This window comes from Acomys minous (genome assembly GCF_964271855.1).
Source record: "Acomys minous genome assembly, chromosome: 11".
Lineage (NCBI taxonomy): Eukaryota > Metazoa > Chordata > Mammalia > Rodentia > Muridae > Acomys > Acomys minous.
The window spans coordinates 54801969-54821723 of record NC_140492.1 but is presented as its reverse complement, the minus strand read 5'-3'; the positions used below and the strand labels follow the sequence as shown (position 1 = coordinate 54821723).

The window sequence follows — 19755 nt, the reverse complement described above, 5'->3', positions numbered from 1 at the left end:
GCCTAGGTCAAAAGCCCATCAAAACCGTCAATCTGGGAGAAACAAGCAAGTCTCTACTATACATAATAAATTTACCTCAAGATACTTATTGTCACTTATTTGGTCTTATTTACTAAATATTTCATTATTCTAAGAAGGTAAGTAATAGAAGAAAACAGCTTTTCAAACTGTATCAAACTTTTAGCCACAGGAAATAAATTTTCTAAGGAAGGTTTGAATATTGCCTGTGAGTATGGAGCCTAGATGAAATAAAGGAAAATGCGACAAGGCAAGAAAACATCAGAAGTAAGAGAATATATACAAAGTCAACAATAGGTTATCATCTCCCATACTGGCAGGCAAGGCAGAATTCCCATTCAAAAATAACTAACAATTAAAACATACAAATAACAAAATAATATTAAACATTGAATAAGGACAAGCAGAGGCCTAGGGATTAAAAGTATTAATAAAACACAAGCTGTCAGAGTTAAAAAGTGACATGGTCCCCCAAATCTCCAAAAGTGTCAGCAGAAATTACTTACCTCATCATAATAAACTCTCAGCTCTGCTCGTTTAGATTTCAAGTCCCAGAATACTACAGTACCATTTTCATAACCTATTAACAGCTGGAAAACAGTAAAAACAACCATTTTCTTAATTCTGACATTGATTTTAACTGCTTTCAAATAAAAGAACTGAAAATACTATAAAGAAAAAAAAAACCCATTCTACGCAATACAGCCTGGCTGACTTATACTGCCTTTTTCAGTGCTTGAATATGTTTCCCACTTTTAAAAAATGTAAAAACCAAAGATGTTGATGTAGCAATTTAAAAAATTAAAGGGCTAGTAACATTTCTGCAATTAAATATGACCTGAGAACTCTGCTGGGCTCTAAATAATCGAAGAAACATGTACATAAACATAATACAATATATATTTTTAAAGGTGAAAGTAGGTAGAAAATTAAGACAAAACAAAGGATGAATTGTTATGTTTAATTAACTTCTAATATACCATTCAGTGTTATATAGCTGAAAATGTAGACAAAAAATGTTTTACATGTCTTTATTTCAAATCTATTTACTTTGTGCAAATGTTTCTATGATACTCTGGTGATGCTTACACAGTCCTTCATGCTGGGGGTCAAATGTGCGACCTTGTTCATATTAGGCAGAGTCACTAACTGAGCTACATCCAAAGCCTGGAGCAAATATTTTTAAATGATGGTTTATTATACAACCTCAGAAGTTAAATCTTTTTTTAACACAATATTTTTATTGATTATCTGGGAATTTCATATCATTCACCTGGATCACACTCGTTTCCCAGTCTTTCCATGCTCATCCACCCACCCTTGTGACCCCCCCCCAAAAAAAAGAACACTAAATAAAAATAAAATTCAATTTATGCTGTCTGTATACCCATTAGAGTATAGTCAAACTCTCAGTGGCCCACCCCTTAAATAGAACTGAGCCCTTCCCCTCCCTCACGTCCACCAGAAACCATCAGTTGTGGACAGCTATACCTCAGCCTCCTCATCACACTTCTTACGAGTTCTCTTCAATGGCTTCCTGTGTAGGCTGCTACTTTGTGTGGTGGGAGTAAGGGGTGGTCAGAGAAGCCTTCCATGTCCCTTTTTCTCAACTATGCATCTGCAAACATCGGCATCACTGCAAAAGCAACTCGCTTGCTCTTTACAGTCAGCGGGAGCATGGGTCATGGGTTTCCACATGATTTCTCGGGAGAGCACAGGCCATGAACACAGGCCCCCCAGCTGCCGGAAGTTAAAGATTTTTCCAAGTTCTCTCTCACATTCATGTTAGCTGGTTGTAGTCCATGGTCTAAACCTGACAGGTTCTAAAAGCACCCTGCAGGCAAATGTCTAGGGGGTACTTTCTAGATTAGATTAGTTGCAGTGAGTAGACCTGTCCTAAATGTTGGTGGCAGCATCCTGCGGGCCAGGGTCTTGGACCACTGAATAGGAGAGAGTTTGCTGAGCATAAGCTTTCATCACTCTTTACTTCCTGACTGTAGGTGTAACATCATCTGCGTCACCACGCTTCCATCTATATGCCTTCCTCACTGTGACAGATTTTCTTAAACTACGTATCAAAATAACCTCTTAATTCCATGAATTACTTCAGTCAGATGTCTTGTTGCAGCACATAAGAAAAGTGACTGCCAATACACGTGTGTTTATATTCCAATTAATAGAAAGTATCAAAAAATAATAGTCTTCCTTTAAAAAAAAACCGAAGCAGGTAAATTTTAAATATTTTCAAAAATATGATTTTTAATTATTCTATTTACATTTTCATTTATTTTATATGTTTGATTGCTGCTAGCACTGTATATGTGCCACACGCATGGCCGGTGCCTGCTGGGGCCAGAAGAGAGAGTCAGAGTCCCTGGAACTGGGGTTGCGGTCAGCTGTGAGCTGAGTCCCTGGAACTGGGGTTGTGGTCAGCTGTGAGCTGCCAGGTGGGTGCTGGGATATGGGCTGAGATCATATCAGAGAGAAACAAGCACTCTCAACCTCTGACCTATTGCTCCAGCCCCTGCAGTTATTTTTTAAGATATACTTCATACCTAGTGCTTAGTTATAAAGCTATAGATGATGATGTTTAAGATTATTAGACAAAAGGATTACACTTTCTAATGTGTTAAATTAAGGAAATTATTTTTAAAATGTTAAGATACCAAATGTATACATAATTCAATAATATCATCTAAAGTCAAATTCATGTAAAACTTCACATGCTATAGCAAACTATATTTGAAACAAATCAACATTGTACATGTGAAGGAAAATGGTGAACACTAAGACAAATTTTTTCTAGTGTGTAATATCATTATGTTTTCTATTCTAAAAAGTTTTAAAAAATAATTTAAGCAAAAAGTCAATAACATGCTCATTACAAGTTTCAACCACAAATATATCTTTAAAATTTTAAAAGCATTTTTAAATCCTTTCAGATTTCTATAATTATCAAAAGAAAAAATCTCTTGTCTAGAAAACAGTAAGCATTCGGATATGAAGTACTGAATATCAAATATCTTAAGAAAGTAAGACATTGGAATCACTTAAAGAATTAAAGAAGGGAAAAGCAGACATTAACTCTGTAATGCTGAACCTGGCAAAAAAAAAAAAAAAACAAAACAAAACAAAACCCAAGGCAACCCTGTAACCATATACAGCTGAGTCAGAATAGATTTTTCTATTTGAAAAGTCGATATTAAGTTCCAAAGAATCAACATTTTAGGCACCACAGTGAAGTAAAAAAAAAAATTGGTGACAAAAATACTTCAGGGGCTGGAGATATGGCTCAGAGTTAAGAACATTGACTGTTCTTCCAGAGGTCCTGAGTTCAATTCCCAGAAACCACATGGTGGCTCACAACCATCTATAATGAGATCTGATGCCTTCTTCTTGCCTACAGGTGTACATGCAGGCGGAGCACTGTATACATAACAATAAATAATTAAATCTTTAAAAAATACTTTAGAAACCATATTATCTAACTAAGTAAAAAACACACAAAAAAAGCACTTACTAAAGTTTGAAAGCCAGGCATGATATCATACACATGTAATCTCAGCACTTGGGAGACAGAGGCAAGAAGATCTCTGTGAGTTCAAGACCAGCCTGGCCTACAAAGTGAGTCCAGGACAGCCAACGCTATAAAGAGAAAAGTCTCGGGGGGAAAAAAAGTTTGAAAGAAACGAACAAAATATCACATATTTATTGATTGATTACCTAACCTACCATGTTGTTCTGGGGTTCAGTGAGGTCCCTAGATAGAACTTAGGTTAGAGCTCCTAGAACCAGTCAGCCAGCCTACCTACCTGCCTGCCATCAGCCACACTGTCCACTACGTAACTCAGGGACTATATGGAGGCTGACCTGGAACTCCATGTTGAAACGTTAGGGTCAGCCCTGCTGCCTGCTACCCTATTCACATTCTGTACCACACCCTAGCCAAACTGAGGCTTCTTACACCCTACTTTCACATGAGCCAAAAATGATCCCAAAACTGTAAGGCAAGCACAATTTAGCTGTTCTACAGCCTGACGAGTTGGGTCACCACAAAACGAAGAAGACAAAGAAGACGACAAAGGAGGAGGAGGGGGGAGGAAGAAGGAAGAGGAGGGGGGAGGAAGAGGTACAGAGGAGGAGGAGGAAGAAGAGGAGGAGAAGGAGGAGGAGAAGGAGGAGTAGGAGGAGGAGGAGGAGGAGGAGGAGGAAGAAGAAGAAGAAGAAGAAGAAGAAGAAGAAGAAGAAGAAGAAGAAGAAGAAGAAGAAGAAGAAGAAGAAAGAATTGACTTAACTCAAGATGCCTAGGTCCTATTGCAAATACACAAGCAACATAATAATTAAGACAATGTGACTCTTCCAGAAGTTGGCATTCCCCATTGTAATGTTTCCTAAGAAAAGCAACTTAGCTGATTCACAAGGCAATGATTTCAAAACAGCAATTATAAATATTTTCAAGAAACTCAAAGTGGAGTTCAGGATAAATGCCTGAATGAAAACCAAAAACAACATAAACAATTGACTAATAAAAACCTTTTTTTTTTTTTAAGACAAGGTTTCTCTGTGTAGCCATGGCTGTCCCAGACTTGCTTTTTAAACCAGGCTGGCCTCCACCTCACAGAGATTCACCTGCCTCTGCCTCTCAAGTGCTGGAATTAAAGGCATGCACCACCACTGCCCAGCTATTTTAAAATAGGAAAAAAAAAATATATATATATATATATATTCTCTGAGGGGGAAAAGCCAAATTGAAGTAAAATTCAAAATAAAAATTTCAGGAAGTTGAACAAAAAGCTAAAAGGAAAGCTTCACTAATAGGTTGGATCTGAAATGAACAAGAAAATATCAGGTCTTGAAGAAAGGCTAGAAGTAGTAAGTCACTCAGTCAACAAAAATATTAAATATAAAGAACTCAGGAAAGGAACATGGCAGAACTCAGAGGCCATGTGGAAATATTACAGCCAACACCAAGGAGATTCAGAGAATCATAAGAATATTCTTTTTTAATCTATATTCCAATAAACCAAAAAAATCTAAAAATAATGGATGAATTTTAAAGCTAAGGCAAATAATTTAAATAGGCTCATAATAAGCAGTGAGATAAAAGTAGCAATTAAAAATTTCCCAACCAATAAAATTTCAGAACAAGATGGATAATGTATAGAATTCTATTAGACCTTCAAAGAACTGACACCAATACTCATCAACATATTCCATAAAATAGAAATAAAAGAAACACTTCCAAATTCTTTTTCTGAAGCTAGTATTACTCTGATACTATTAATAGAAAAAATATCCATCCAAAGAAGAAAATTATAGGCCAATTTCTTGAATGAACATGGATGCAAAAACACTCTAATACTTGAAAACCAAATACATCAGAAAAGCCTATTCACATGGTCAAGTCAGTTTCATCCAAGAGATTCAGGGATATTCAATATATACAAATCAGTAAGTGTAATACACCACAAAAATAGACTCAAGTATATGAACTACATGATCACACCATTAGATCCAGAAAATGCTTATTACAAAATCCAACATTCTTTGCTGTAGGTGGTTTTATCCTCCCGCTCTACCTCCCAGAATAATGACTCATGAGACTTACAATATTTTTTATAACATGTAGGCCATATATCTAGGTTCTTCTCTGACTAGCCCATAACTTAATAACCTATTTATAGTAATCTATATTCTGCCATGTGGCTGGTTACCAGTGCTCAGGTACCATGGGGTCTGTCCTCCTCACAGCTTGCCAGCGGAATCTCCCTTGTGTGGCTCTATCCCAGAATCCTTTCTGCCTGGCAGACAACCCACCTCCTATTCTCTGCTTCAGCTATAAGGGATCAGATTTATTACTGTGTCTGTACAGACACAAGATAGTTGCTCAACAATTCCTCCACGATAAAAGTACTAGAGAATCTAGGATCTAGGAACATAGAGAAGATATCTCAACTTGATAAAGACAATACATGACACACCTACAGCCAACATCATGCTAAACAGGAGAAAGCACAAAAAGCACTTCCATTAAAATCAGTAGCAAGACAAAGATGTCTAATTTCTCCACTCATGTTCAGCATAGCACTTGAAGACTTACCTAGAGCAATAGAGACAAGAGAAGGAGAAAAAAGGAAATAAAAATAGGAAAGGAAGAAGGCATAGTATTTTTATCTGCAGAGAATATGACTCTATATATGACACTGAGGACTCTGTCGTAAACCTCCTACCACTGATGAACACATTCAGGATTCAAAACTAACACGTAAAAATTAATAGCCTACTTGTATACAAATGACAAACAGACTGAGATGAATCAGAGACACTGCCATTCATAGTATTCTCAAAAAAAAATGCTTGGAATAACTCTAAATAAAGGAATGAAAAAACTTGCACAGTAAAAACTGTCTTTAAAATACTGAAGGAAGAAATTGAAGAAGATGTTAGAAGATGAAAAAACCTCTCTTGATTGTGGACTGGAGGATTAATATTGTGAAAATGACCGCTCTTCAAAAAACAATGTACAGATTTCATGCATCCCTCATCAAAATTCCAATGTAATTGCTTACAGAAATTGGAAAAATCACTTGAAATTTCATGTGGAATTACAACACCCCCAAACAAATTAAAACAAACAAACAAACAAAAAAACCAAGATAGGCTGTTGTGAAAGTTTGGGTTTACATGTAATCATGTTTTTGTGTCCACAGCTGATAACTGCCTCCTGAGAGGGCACGTGATCTTTGTCGGCTGAGAACTGTCTCATGCAGAGGCATGGTCTTTGCCAGAGGGATAAATGCCAGATCCAGAGAGAGAGACTGGGAGAGAGGAAGGCTGCTCGCGCTCCTTCCTGCTGTCGATGCAGTTTAAGAAGAAGTTGGAGATATGCTGAAAGGAGGATTGGACTTGCCCCAAGACACCCGATGACCCTGAACAGCAGGAAGTAGCTAATAAAAACTATGCCCCTTCTCCTCACTAACCTTCCTTCTCCCCTACCTGGGGTTGGGGTATTGGGGTGGAGAAGGGAGAAATAGACTTAAAGAACCCAAGATAAAAATAGTTTTTAAAAATACGCCAACAATAGGCCAAACAACCCTTAATAATAAAAAAAGGTCAAGAGGTATCAGAAAGCCTGATTAAAATAGTATTACAGAGACATAGTAACAAAATTAGTTTCATAGTGGCAAAAACAAACACATTGATCAATGGAAATAATAAAACACTTAGATTTAATTCCACAGATTTAGCAATATTTGGTTTTTATTTTAAAAACAACAACAACAACAAATACACATTGAAGAAAACACAGCGTCTAGATAGCCTCATGCGGAAGAATGAAACAAGATCCTTATCTCTTGCCTTGCACAAACCTCAACTCCAAATGGACCAAGTATCTCAACATAAGGTCTGTTACCCTGAAGACAGAGGAGTAGATAGCAAATGCACACAGGAAAGGACTCTCTGAGCACATATCCCAGTGGTGCTAGCATAACAGTTGGTAAATAGGACCTCATCAAACTAAAAAGCTCCTGTACTACAAAGGACACCATCACTAGGGTGAAGCCTAGCAATTGGGGAAAAATCTCTTCCAGCTATACATATGAAGATTTGTATCTGGAATATATAAAAATGAAAGAAAAACCCTAAACATCAAGACAACACCACACAATTTTATTATATAGGTCTGGGAAGTAAATAGAATTCTCAAAAGATGCAATACAAATGGCCGAGAAACATTTTTCATATACAATATTTTCTTTTGAAAGATCTGTTCAGAGCTCAGGCCTGAATGGGTTATTTTATTATTCCTATTATTTTATTACTATTCATTCTTTTTATTATTTATTCATTTGTTATTAATTTATTGTTATTTTATTATTATTTGTTACCATTTTATTATTCTATTAATCCCTGGTTAGACATATAGCTTACAAAGATTCCCATCCATTCTGTGGGGCTTTTTCTTCCAAGAAAATTGTTCCAGGTGATTGTTTCCTTAGCCATGCAAAAGCTTTTTAGTTTTATGGTGTCAATTTTGTCAATTGTTGATCTAAATTCTTGGGCACACAGTGTCTAGTATGAACGCTCTTTACTGCACCTATATCATGAAGGCACTATCTGTGGTTTTTCTTCCAGCAGTTTCAGCTTTCACATCTAGATCTGACCCATTTGGAGTTTGTCTTTGTGCAAGGTGACAGGCACAGGTCGAATTTCATTCTTCTGAGTGTGGACATCCAGTTTTTCTAGCACCATTTGTTGAAGTTTTTGTTTTCCATTTCTCCAGCCTATGTTTTGGCATCTTTGTCACCTATCAGATGGATGAAGCTACGTGTACCTATTTGGGGTCTTCAGTTTTGGTTGATATATCTGGTTTTGTGCCAGTACCATATTGCTTTTATTGCTATGGCTCTGTAATTGATCTTAAGATCTGCAATGGTAATCCCTCCAGCTTTCTTCTTTTTTCAGGATTGTTTTGGCTGTCTAAGTTTTGTGGCTCCTTATGATTTTAGGATCTCTCTTTCTATTTCTGTGAAAGCTGAAAATAAATCTACCATATGACTCAGCTATAACACTCCTTAGCATGTGCTAAAAAAAAAAAAAAAAAGGACTCAACATCTTATTTTATTTTACTTTTTTTTTTTTAGGACTCAACATCTTATTCCATAGATACTTGATAAGCCATGTTTACTGCTGCTCTATTCCCAATAGTTATAGAAACAGCCTAAATGTTCTTCAACTGATGAATAGATCTAGACAATGGAATACTATTCTGCTTTAAAGAAAAATGAAATCATGAATTTCCCAGGAAAATGAAAGAAATTAGAAAAGATCATATTGGGGGAGGTATTCCCACACCCAGGAAGACAGACATTGCAGGTTCTTTCTTATTGGAGGTTCCAATCTTCAAATCTTCAGATGTGGATAGATTTACTGGAGTAACTAGAGGAACAAGTGAAGTACAAAGGAAACACTGCCAGGACATGGGGGTTGGAGAGAGTAAGGGAACAGCATGGACAGGTGATCTGACAAGGAGAGTGGATAAAAAGGGGGTCTCTAGGGAGGAGGAAAAAGATAAATATAGAAGAATGATAAAATAAAAGTAAGTATGTCTGATGAATTCATAAGGAACCATAGTACTAACTACTTAATAAAACTATAAAAAACATACTTCTATGTATAAATATACATCTATGGTTTATATGTTCCTTCCAAGAGCCAAAGACCACCTAACAAAACCCCTAACACACATACAAGCAACATTGTGCAGATAACCATGTTACATTTAGATTCCTAAATACAAAGTGCATATACATACATGTATGTATGTAACAACAATTAATGAAAAAGGACATGAATTAGAAAGAAAGTCAGGAGGAAAAATAGATGGTTTAGAGGGAGGAAAAAGAAGAGGAAATGATGTAATTATATTGTAATCTCAAAAATTAACAAGAAAACATCATGGGCATTAAGAACAATTAACTCATGCAACCTCATGAATCTGAAAAGCTTCTGTAAGGCAAAGAACACCATCACTCAGACAAAGCAGCAGGCTACAGAATGGGAAAAGATTATTATTATTTTTTTTACCAACTACATATCTGATAAAGGGCTGATATATAAAATGTATATTTTAATGTATGAAATGTAAAGAACTTTTAGATCTGGATAAAGAAAACAAATAACCCAATTAAAAACGGAGTTCAGGTCTAAACAGAGAATTCTCTGAAGAGCAAATGCAAATGGCTGTAAAGAACTTAAAGAAATGCTAAGCATCCTTAGTCATCAGAGAGATGTGAGTCAAACATCAAAAGCACTTGGAGATTTCATCTTACACCAGTCAGTCAGAATGGCCAAGATCAATACAACAAATGACAGACATATGGAGTAAAGTGAGCACTTGCTTAATGTCAGTGAGAGTGCGAACTTGTGCAGCCACTGTGGAAGACAGTGTGACAGTTCCTCGGGAAGCTGGAAATAGACCTACCTCAACCTACCATTTGGGTGCATACACACAGAGAGCTGTTCATTCTACTGCAGAGACACTTTGTACAACCATGTTCGCTGACACCCTATTCATAATAGACAGAAATTGGAAACAGCCTGGATGCCCATCTGTGAATCAATGACTAAAGAAAACGTGGTACAGTCGCACAACAGAATATTACTTAGCCATTAAAAATTAAATTCATAAGTAAATGGATGGAGCTAGAAAAAATATTGTGAGTGAGGAAACCCAGACCCAAAAGGACAGATATGGTACAGTAGTCACATATCGTTTATATGTGACTGTTAGCTGTCAAGCCTTCGTTACACGGTCTTTAATCCATATGGCCACAAAGGTTAGTTAGAGAGTAAGGGACTAGTGGGGAAGGGAAGGATCACTCTAGGAAGTGGAAATAAGATAGTTAAGGAATTATTCGATGTCCTCTGAGAGTCTCCACTCAGCTGGGCATCAGGACAGATGCTGGGACTTGCTGCTGACCTCCAGGTGAGAGTGGTATGGCAGAATGGGGGGATAGGACCCGGAGGGTTCAGGAGCCCAAGAAGAACATCAAAGCTGGAGGATCTGGACCTGGGGGGGGGGGCCTGTACAAACTGCTGTACCAACTAAGGACAATGCATCCAGTAAACCTAGACCTCCTATTCAGATCTAGCCAATGGACAGCACATTCTCCACAGCTGTGGGAAGAATGGGGACTGCCTCTCACATAAACTCTGGGTCCCCCAATCTGATCACTTCTCCTTGGTGGGGGGGCCCAGTGGCACACGGAGGAAGGGGAAACAGACTATCCAGATGAGACCTGATAGGCTGTGGTCATATGGTGGGGGAGGAGCTCCCCTTCTGTCAGAGGTCTGGGAGAGGAGAATAGGGTGAAAGAGCGAGGGAGGGGGGGAAACGGGAAGATACAAGTGAACAGATGTAATCTGAATAAATTATAAAAACAAAAGAAAAAAGAGAGGTAGTTATGGATGAATAGGGCTGGTGGAGGTGGGGACTGGAATACGAAGGTGGAGATAAAAGGGAAGTGAAGAAGGAAATATGGGGAGGGGCAACTATAGACGTTTGAGAGATCATATGGAAACCTAACACAGTAGAAACTTTAAAAAATATAAACATATATAAAAGAGACCTAAATTGAAATAATCAAATGATAATAGGGACAAAGGCCCAATTAAATATTTTGCTACCAAATGAAACATCCAGTGCTAGGAAAAGGGTCACATCGAATCGAGTTCTTGGCCAAAGGGGCCGTACAGAAACCCCCAAACAACCCTACAGAAACCCCCAAACAACCCAGGGTATTTCTAAGATTATTGGTTGCTCTCCACAAACTCTCACTGACTATGGAGATGGAGACGTCTAGTTGGTGCCTACTCAGAGCCTCTGCTCCTACAGACTCGGGTTCAGGGTACTGAAAAGTACTCTGCGTGCTGCCAGGGGAGAAAGTTAAATACTAGCCCAGCTATAAGCCCTGTGCTCCACGATGGTGACCTTAATCCAAGATATGCTAGCGCATGGGTAGCAGAAAAGTTATGTGAGTAACCAAAACCACTCCGTGAGATGGCACTCGTGCCCAACACTGCACAGGTGGCCAGTTACTTGACACTAGATAGGCATAGGCCATGGGCCTAAAGGGAAACCAAATACTACTGTTCTGCTAATGGAACACAGCAGTAAAATGACTCTTAATGGCATCTTGCTGTACTCGTGGGTCAGCAGCTTTGCCAGCCCTCATCAGAGACACTTCCTCCTGCAGTAGATGGGACCCTACACAGAGAACCACAACTTGACAAAGTACAAACAGTAAGAGACCGTGCAACACTCAGTCCTAAATAGGATGTCTCCATCAAATCCTCCCCCTCAGCACTCAGGGAACTCTGCAGAAGAGGAAGCACAAAATGGAACAAAAACAAGTCCTTCTAGACACCACTGGACTGGTGTACATGTGAACTCAACGAAACCATGGTAGCATGCACAGGATGGGGTCTCAATGCTGAGAAGGGAATTGGACACATGCCCCCATCTCTAACCCAGAAGCTATCTCCAACTGATAACTACTCGCAAAGAAAATATTAGTTTCTCCAACAAAATCTCACTGAGTATACGAACCAAGACCCAGCCCCATGGCAGCAACAGACAACCAACACATAATGGACTCAACGGTGTTTAGTCTCATGGTGCTTTGTTTCGACCTTTAGTTTTGTTTTTAACCTTTTATGTTTTTTGCTTATGTATTATGGCTTCTGGGGTTTTGTTGTTGTTGTTGTTGTTGTTTGTTTGTTTTGTTTTTTGAGACAGGGTTTCTCTTGTAGTCCTGGCTGTCCTAGACTCCCTTTGTAGACCAGGCTGGCCTCGAACTCACAGCGATCCGCCTGCCTCTGCCTCCTGAATGCTGGGATTAAAGGCGTGTGCCACCATTGCCCAGCTGGTTTTGTTTTTATGAGATTTCTGTGTATTTCTTGTCTTTATTTTTTTTTTTTTTGCCTCTTTTTGTTTGTTTCCTACTATTCTGGTTTGTTGGTTTTTTTATCCTATTGTTTGTACGTATGTATGTATGTATGTATGTATTATTATTATTATTATTATTATTATTATTATTAGATGCCTGTTTGCATTATAATGACAGAAAGGGGAAAAAAGGTATGGATTTGAGTTGGGGAGAGGGGAGGAGGATCAGAGAGGAGCTGGTGGAGGGAAAACCATAACCAGAAAGTATTATATGAAAAGATCTATTTTAATTTTTTTAATCCTGAGAAATATATTATTATATAAAACAGAAAAAAAAACACCCTGAGGAAGTCCAGCTGCTCATGTCTGTCCATTCTTCTGGTCTCCTCTGCTGATGGATAGTGAGGTTATTTCACTAAAGCTGCACAGGTTGCTCTCTAACCAAAGCCACCAATAGCAACACAGCCTGACTGAGGCTATTGCTGCTTACTTTTTTCAATGATTTTCTATTATCTTGACCCAAAATGATTTTTTTAAGAATTAAAAAAGTACATATCTTTGTCTACTACCACTGAACCATTGTTTCATTCAAATCTAATTATACCAATTTCTGCAACAACTTCAGAGATACAGGATTTTTGTCTCTGATAACAATCTTAGCAGGTGGAGATAGTTTCAAGGACTTAGCACCCTCTCTTCCTACTATACCTCTAATTACAATGTCAGAAAAACCCAAGAGAGCATTCACCCAAATCAGATTGGATTAATGAGCATATCTGTCCAAAGTGCAAGAAAAAAAAACGATATATTCAATGCAGCTTATATGCAGTATACTTTGAGCTTAGTCTTGTGCTAATAGTTCATTTATTATCTGGTTACTCAGTTCATACCACTTACCACTTATGGGAGAACCACAATATTGTTTTGGGATTTGCCAATATTAGCGACTGCTCTGACCTTTTACATAGTTGCCCTGATTTTTTTTCTTCTAAAATGATCAGCAATGCTCCTCCATGTATGTGTATTCCACAGGTATTCACAGAGCATTTCAGAATCTTTCTTCAAGGGCAACAGGATCCCCCTTTCAATCACTGTATTCAGGGTCTGAGAATTGACTCACATTTGGAAGGTTAATGAGACGTGATTGTTTTTCCACGTGAGTGAAAACTGCTATTAAGAGAAAACTACTCTTTACCTTTTTCTTTCTGATTATGTAACTCAAACAACACCTCAATCCTGCCCACCTAATGTTGTTCCTAGAAACATCATGCAATATTAGTTAATGCTGTGGATTCCCGCATTGCCACTCTAGCCTAGCTGCTTGTTAAAGTAATTTATGCCCATGTTGCCAGATGTTTAAATATTGCCACCTGGCCTCTACCAATCTAGATATTTAATCCCCATAGATATTATGGGGACTGGCTCCTTGCTATCATTTCCTGCTGCCAACAAAGGCCTAACAAGATATCCACTGTCTAGGTTTATAAATACGTTACGTGCTTTTTCAGAGTATGCCTTCCTTAGTAGAAACAGTATTCTTAGAAGCCTCCTGGGGAGCAATAAGGAGGGGACTTAGCTGAACAAATAACATATTCATTTTAATACTCTCAACTCCTGTTTCTTCTGATCCCTTCCTTAATACTATACGAGACTGTATAGTTGGTGTCTCTAGTTACCATGTGTCTCTGTTGAGTTAAGGCTTCAAAGTACTACCCCTGCAAACTACTAGGGCATGTGTCCTCACCAAATTATAGCCCAAGGCACACCCTATGTAAATGAACTGACTATTATATAGCCTCCAAGTTCAAACCCTTAAAAATCATTTTTAAATATGTTTTTTTGGGTGACTGCCAACATTAAAGTCCTTGGTTTCTTTTGTAAGTATTTGACTTGTTTTATGTATATTGTTATAGAGAAAGACTTGGGTATTGATGTTATTCTGGTTTTAGACCCAAGTTAATGATTCCAGGTACCCTTGTGAATACAAATATCAGTCTCTAAAAATTGTTTTCTCTAACTGTGAAAGTGATGTTCTGCTGGTCAGATGGGTTCAGGGAAATGGAGGCTGGTTCACAGAATTACAGTTTTCCCTATTCTAGCTGTGATAGTTGAAAAGCATGACTTTAAAAAAAAAGTCACATATTGATCCAAAATTTCAATATATGCCTTATTTTCAAAATAAGATCTATAAACTGTATAATTAGTTCAGAGCATTGAGATGAGATCACCTGGACTTAGAGTGGACCCAAGAGAAGACAGAGAGGCAAGAAAATTAGTCATAAGATGGTAGATGCAGAAGTTGGAGTTCTATTTCCTCAAGTCAAAGAATATCTAAGCTATAAGACACAAGGTAAGTGTCCTCTGGGGCTTTAAGAGGGAACCTGGCCCAGCCAATACATTGACCTCAGACTTGTGGCTTTCAGAACTATTAAAAACTAAATATTTGTTGTTTTAACTCATTCAGTCTCTGGTCATTTGTTATGGTAGCTCTAAGACACTAATTTATAAGACCTGAGGTAATGTTCTATTATTATTATTATTATTATTATTATTATTATTATTATTATTACTTATCAGAATAATAACCATTTGTTTCCTTATAAACAGTTCTTGAGGCCTTTTCGGCCCATGGAAAGACTATCTTATGCCTCACTCCAGCTCCTGCAACACCAGGGTTTGTGGGATACAATTGTGCAGTCATCTCGACTACAACAACTACAGGCTGGGAGGGAACCCGGGCACCAACAGCCAGGTCACGGCATCCTCCGGCATTATGACTCCAAAGCCTCCAAAGCCACCAGATAAGTCGCTGATGCCCTATATGAGGTACAACAGAAAGGTTTGGGACCAAGTAAAGGCTTCCAACCCTGAGCTAACGTTGTGAGAGATCGGCAAGATTATTGGTGGCGTGTGGCAAGATCTCACTGACGAAGAGGAACAAGAATATGTAAACGAATACAAAGCAAAAAATATAGAGTACAACGAGTCTATGAAGGCCTATCACAATTTCCCAGCACGCCTTGCGTATATTAATGTAAAAAGTCACGCAGAAGCTACATTAGAGGAAGAAGGTCGTCAGGGACAATCTTGCAGGGAGGAAGGAGAACCTTATATGAGCATTCAGCCTGCTGAGGATCCCAATGGTCACGATGATGGCTTTTCAATGAAGCATACAGCCACTGCCTGTTTCCAAAGCACCGCCTCATCAGTGAGGTCCTCAGTGAGAGTGTGGTACCTGATGTGCGGTCGCTTGTCACAACAGCTAGAATGCAGGTCCTCAAGCGACAGCTCCAGTCCTTAACAGCTCATCAGTGGAAACTAGAAGCTGAGCTTCTTCAGATAGGGGAAAAGAAGAGGAAATTTCTGGAAAGCACAGACTCCTTTAAGAACGAACTTAAAAGGTTGTGCGGTCTGGAGGTAGAGGAAGACATGGAGAAAACGCAGCTGAAATTGCACAGGTAGAAAGAAGAACAGGCCCGAAAATGGCAGGAGGAGAGGGAGAAGGAGGCTGCAGCGGGCAAGCTGAGCGCAGTCAGGGCTGCATCGCCCCTGAAGAAGAGCAAGTGGCGAACCAGGGTGAGGAGAAGAAAGATGAAAACCTCCCAATGGAGGCAGAGGAGACACACCTTGAAGAAACATCGGAGAGCCAGCAGACCGGTGAAGACTGCACAGGAGAGGGGCAGGAGGGGCTGACAGCATGGCCGTGGAGGGGCCCAGCGATGGGAATACTGGCTCAGAGCCAACAGAGCCAACAGACCCCACGCCAGAAGACGAGAAGAAAGAGCAAATATTGCCATGTTTTATGTGTCCTAAAACTTTTTTAAACGAAAAAAAAAAGTTTTTTCATTAAAAAACAAAACAAAACAAACAAAAAACAGTTCTTGAGCCCAATTTTAGCATCGCTTTTTCTAAAAATGAAAGCAGTAAGATTTCTTAAAGTGCCCCATGGTATGAGCTAAATCAGCCATTCACATCTGGGATGATGTAGCCAGAAGAAAGAACAACCCCACATGTCAAATACTACAGTGGTTAGTAATGACACAGCAAGGGCTTAGTTCACAAAGAACTGAGGCTGGGCCTCAGCGCCATAAAAAGCCCTCCGCATGACAAAAGACCACCTTTATTATATAATTAGGTTTAGGCGTGGATATAGAAGAGCTGCATTATGCTTTCCAGGTGGCCCCCGAACTAATAAAACAAGGCCTTAGGAGAGGAGAAGTTTTTCCAGGTGTGATGAGAAAGAGCTTACTGTCATGGGCAAAGCAAGGGATCACTGTTAGTTCTAAAGAAACAGACCAAGGGACGTACCAGACAAAGGATGTGTGATGCCAGTGAAAAGGCAAGAAATGACTTCTTTTCTCGAGTCACCTAAAGGAGTTCAGCTGGGTTGGCTTTCTGGCACATGAAACTGTAACAAAATAGGTTTGTTGCTGTTTTAAGCTACAGTAAGCATGATAGCGTCTATCAGTATGAGGAAATACAAACGCCATCCAAGGAAACTGGTTTCTCCTCCATCATCATAGCCGGCACATTAACCCATATTGTAAGTGTTTGGTATCCCACGTTGCAGCCTTTACGGGAGTCCCCACGCCAGTTAATCACACGAAAATGTCCAAATAGTTACAATCTTATTGTATGCCAGGGCTTACTACCACTCCATTGGATATTTTCAACGCATCCTTTGGTTTTATATAGAAGTCAATCTAACTGTACAAAATCCCACCCAAGTGGCGAGGACTCAGCAAGCTGTTGTACAAAGGAGCAGAGAGCGAATGTGTTAGGAACGGAAGGCTGTTTCATCAACTCACCAACGCTTAGCTTCGTCTTTAAAGTAAGGAAGAGGCTCCAGGTGTCATGATTTATCGTTATCTGAACAAGAGTTCTGTAGAAATAAGCCTAAGGCAAGGTTCTTCTTCTGCTAATGTTTCATGAAAAATAGACTCTTAGGTTGCAGTGCTAAAGGGAAAGTGAAGGGAGGTAGAAGCAGATTGACTCAAAAGTATGCTAACCATTTTGTCACAGGAAGAGTCAGAAGGGACGCATCAATAATAATTTGGCAAGCGTTTTATCTGTATGGACGTGTGGCCTTGTCTCTAAATCATGACTCAGAAAAACCCAGCTAAAGGGAGGAAATTAATTCGTTTTCTGTCTCTTTTCTGACGTTGGTTAAAGTTGTTCCATCGGAAGTTAGCTCATCGCCACTGGAGAGCCATGTCATTTGGCCCCTGCAGAATTGTGAATTGTGAGTCCAGAATTGGTGGGAAGGGCCAGGGGCACTGGGTACAGCAGGTGGGCTTCAGGAAGTGGCAGTGTAAGACATTTACTAGCCCTGCCAAACCTGAAGTGAAGCAAGCGCGGAAGTGTTTGGGAGACAACACCAACAGAATGCAGAAAGATGCACACGTTACGATTTCCCACATAGAAGTTTCTAAGAACAGCACCCCTTTCTGTTTGACAGACTGATGTTCAGATTCCTTAGGAATAGTGTCTTGGGGGGAAAGATGCTCTGTTGTTGGCAGTACAGTTCTATCTTGCTTCCATAGCAACCCTAGCATCATTGCGTTGGTACTCGTCTTCCACCGCCAGCAAGCCTCCAAGGAGTCTCCCTTTCCACAATGGATTTAGCTCAGAAAAATGAAAACGAAATACCTAAATAAGAAAACCTATCAACACATCTCAACCAATTAAAAAATGTTTTAAATGCTTACCCTGATACATGTAGAAACCCATTCAAACTTCAACACCATTTATAATACAGAAATACATGGAATATGTTTGCTCTTATTGGTAGGGGGTGAGGGTGAGGGTGGGCACAGAATCTAGGGCCTCAGCATACTACCTAACTTTCCAAACCCAGAAATAAGTAATCTTTACTCAGTAATGTGCTAGGTTCTGGCCAACAAAACATAAGATATATCTAAGTATGTTAGAAAAGGGAGAAAACAAAATCAGTCTACATTTGTTACACTTTCATAAGTAACTTATACCAGAGAAATCTAAGGACTTACACTAAACACAAAACATTGAATGATGCTGCTATTTAAAAAATATTTTTATATACCTACAATAATTAGCTATTATCAAACCGACTTAACAAAAATTAAGTGGGGCCGCTATATAGGCTTAGCAGGAAAAGGCATCTGCTGCCAAGCTTGATAACCTGAGTTTGAGCTCCAGAAATTACATGAGAGAAGACCAGTTCCACAAGCTATCCTCTGGATGGACACACACACACACACACACACACACACACACACACACACACACACACACGAAATATAGAAAATTATCAGAACAGCAGTAAATCTAAAATATTATATAGAATTAGCCTAGCAAAAAGGATTACATTTTTTATTTAAAAATTATAAAGTTATCTAAAAACATGAAAGAAAAGCAAACAAATCATGTTCATAGATGGAGCTTGCAAATCAGTGAGAAACTTAACTCAATAGTGGATTACTTAAATATACAAAACAAAAGCACATGCCTATGTCCAAACAACATAAAATAATTTATGTAGAACTTAAATTTAAATTATGAAATGTATATACACAAAATTTATAGGAAAAAGTTGGATTATGGTTTTTTAATTAAAAAAAAAAGAAAGACTTATTAAACCAAAAGCAAGATCAAAAGATTAGCAAAATTGAATACCGTGAAAGCAGAACCCTGGTCTACAAGAAGGCAGGATTGACCCTGGGTAACAGACTACCATGCTGCAGAGTGACATGCTGGCCTTGGTGTTCTCTTACCAATGTTCATTTATTTTATAATCCTTTTTAATTGTCAATACACAGCTATTACACACTGTACCCTTTCATAAAATCTTGGATACCACGCACAAAAAAGAATATATTTTTCCCATTTTCCCCAGTACCATGTCTAGTGCCCTCCCCAGATTTGTACATATCTACTGAGGGCTTTGTTCTTGGGCATGTAGTACACACACGAACACAGATGCATCATCCACATAGTTTTATACTCACTGCTCTGGAATTTTCTTTTTAAAATGTGTCTTAGCAAATGTTCCATTATGCGCATATCACCATTCATTTAGTTAACTTTTGATTATTATACATATCATTTCTTATTTACATAAATAGTATGGACATTTGAAAGGATTATCTAGGTCAAATTGTTTAAAACATGTCTCCTAAATTATTATAATACTATTTTCTGTGCCTATATATACATATGCAGAGATATAAAGCAGCATTTCTAAATCCAAATTGTGAAATATTCAGGATTGTTTTATAATCTGATAATGTGGTAGCGACACCTGCACA

General features: G+C 38.6%; 1 protein-coding gene and 1 pseudogene across 9 annotated transcripts in view; one reads left to right on the top strand and one right to left on the bottom strand.

Moving 5' to 3' along the window:
- The window catches only part of STXBP5L (syntaxin binding protein 5L), a 236220-nt gene that overhangs the window by 133050 nt on the left and 83415 nt on the right, over window positions 1-19755 (bottom strand). For all 8 annotated transcript variants that reach the window (XM_084802614.1, XM_084802611.1, XM_084802609.1 and 5 more), the window contains exon 8: window positions 525-608. In XM_084802614.1, the coding sequence (XP_084658740.1) occupies window positions 525-608 (84 nt within the window). The remainder of the gene's footprint in view (window positions 1-524; window positions 609-19755) is intronic.
- Window positions 14753-16202, top strand: LOC311608817 (SWI/SNF-related matrix-associated actin-dependent regulator of chromatin subfamily E member 1-like; annotated as a pseudogene). Its single transcript has 2 exons — window positions 14753-14819; window positions 15077-16202. The product of its transcript is annotated as an SWI/SNF-related matrix-associated actin-dependent regulator of chromatin subfamily E member 1-like (transcript).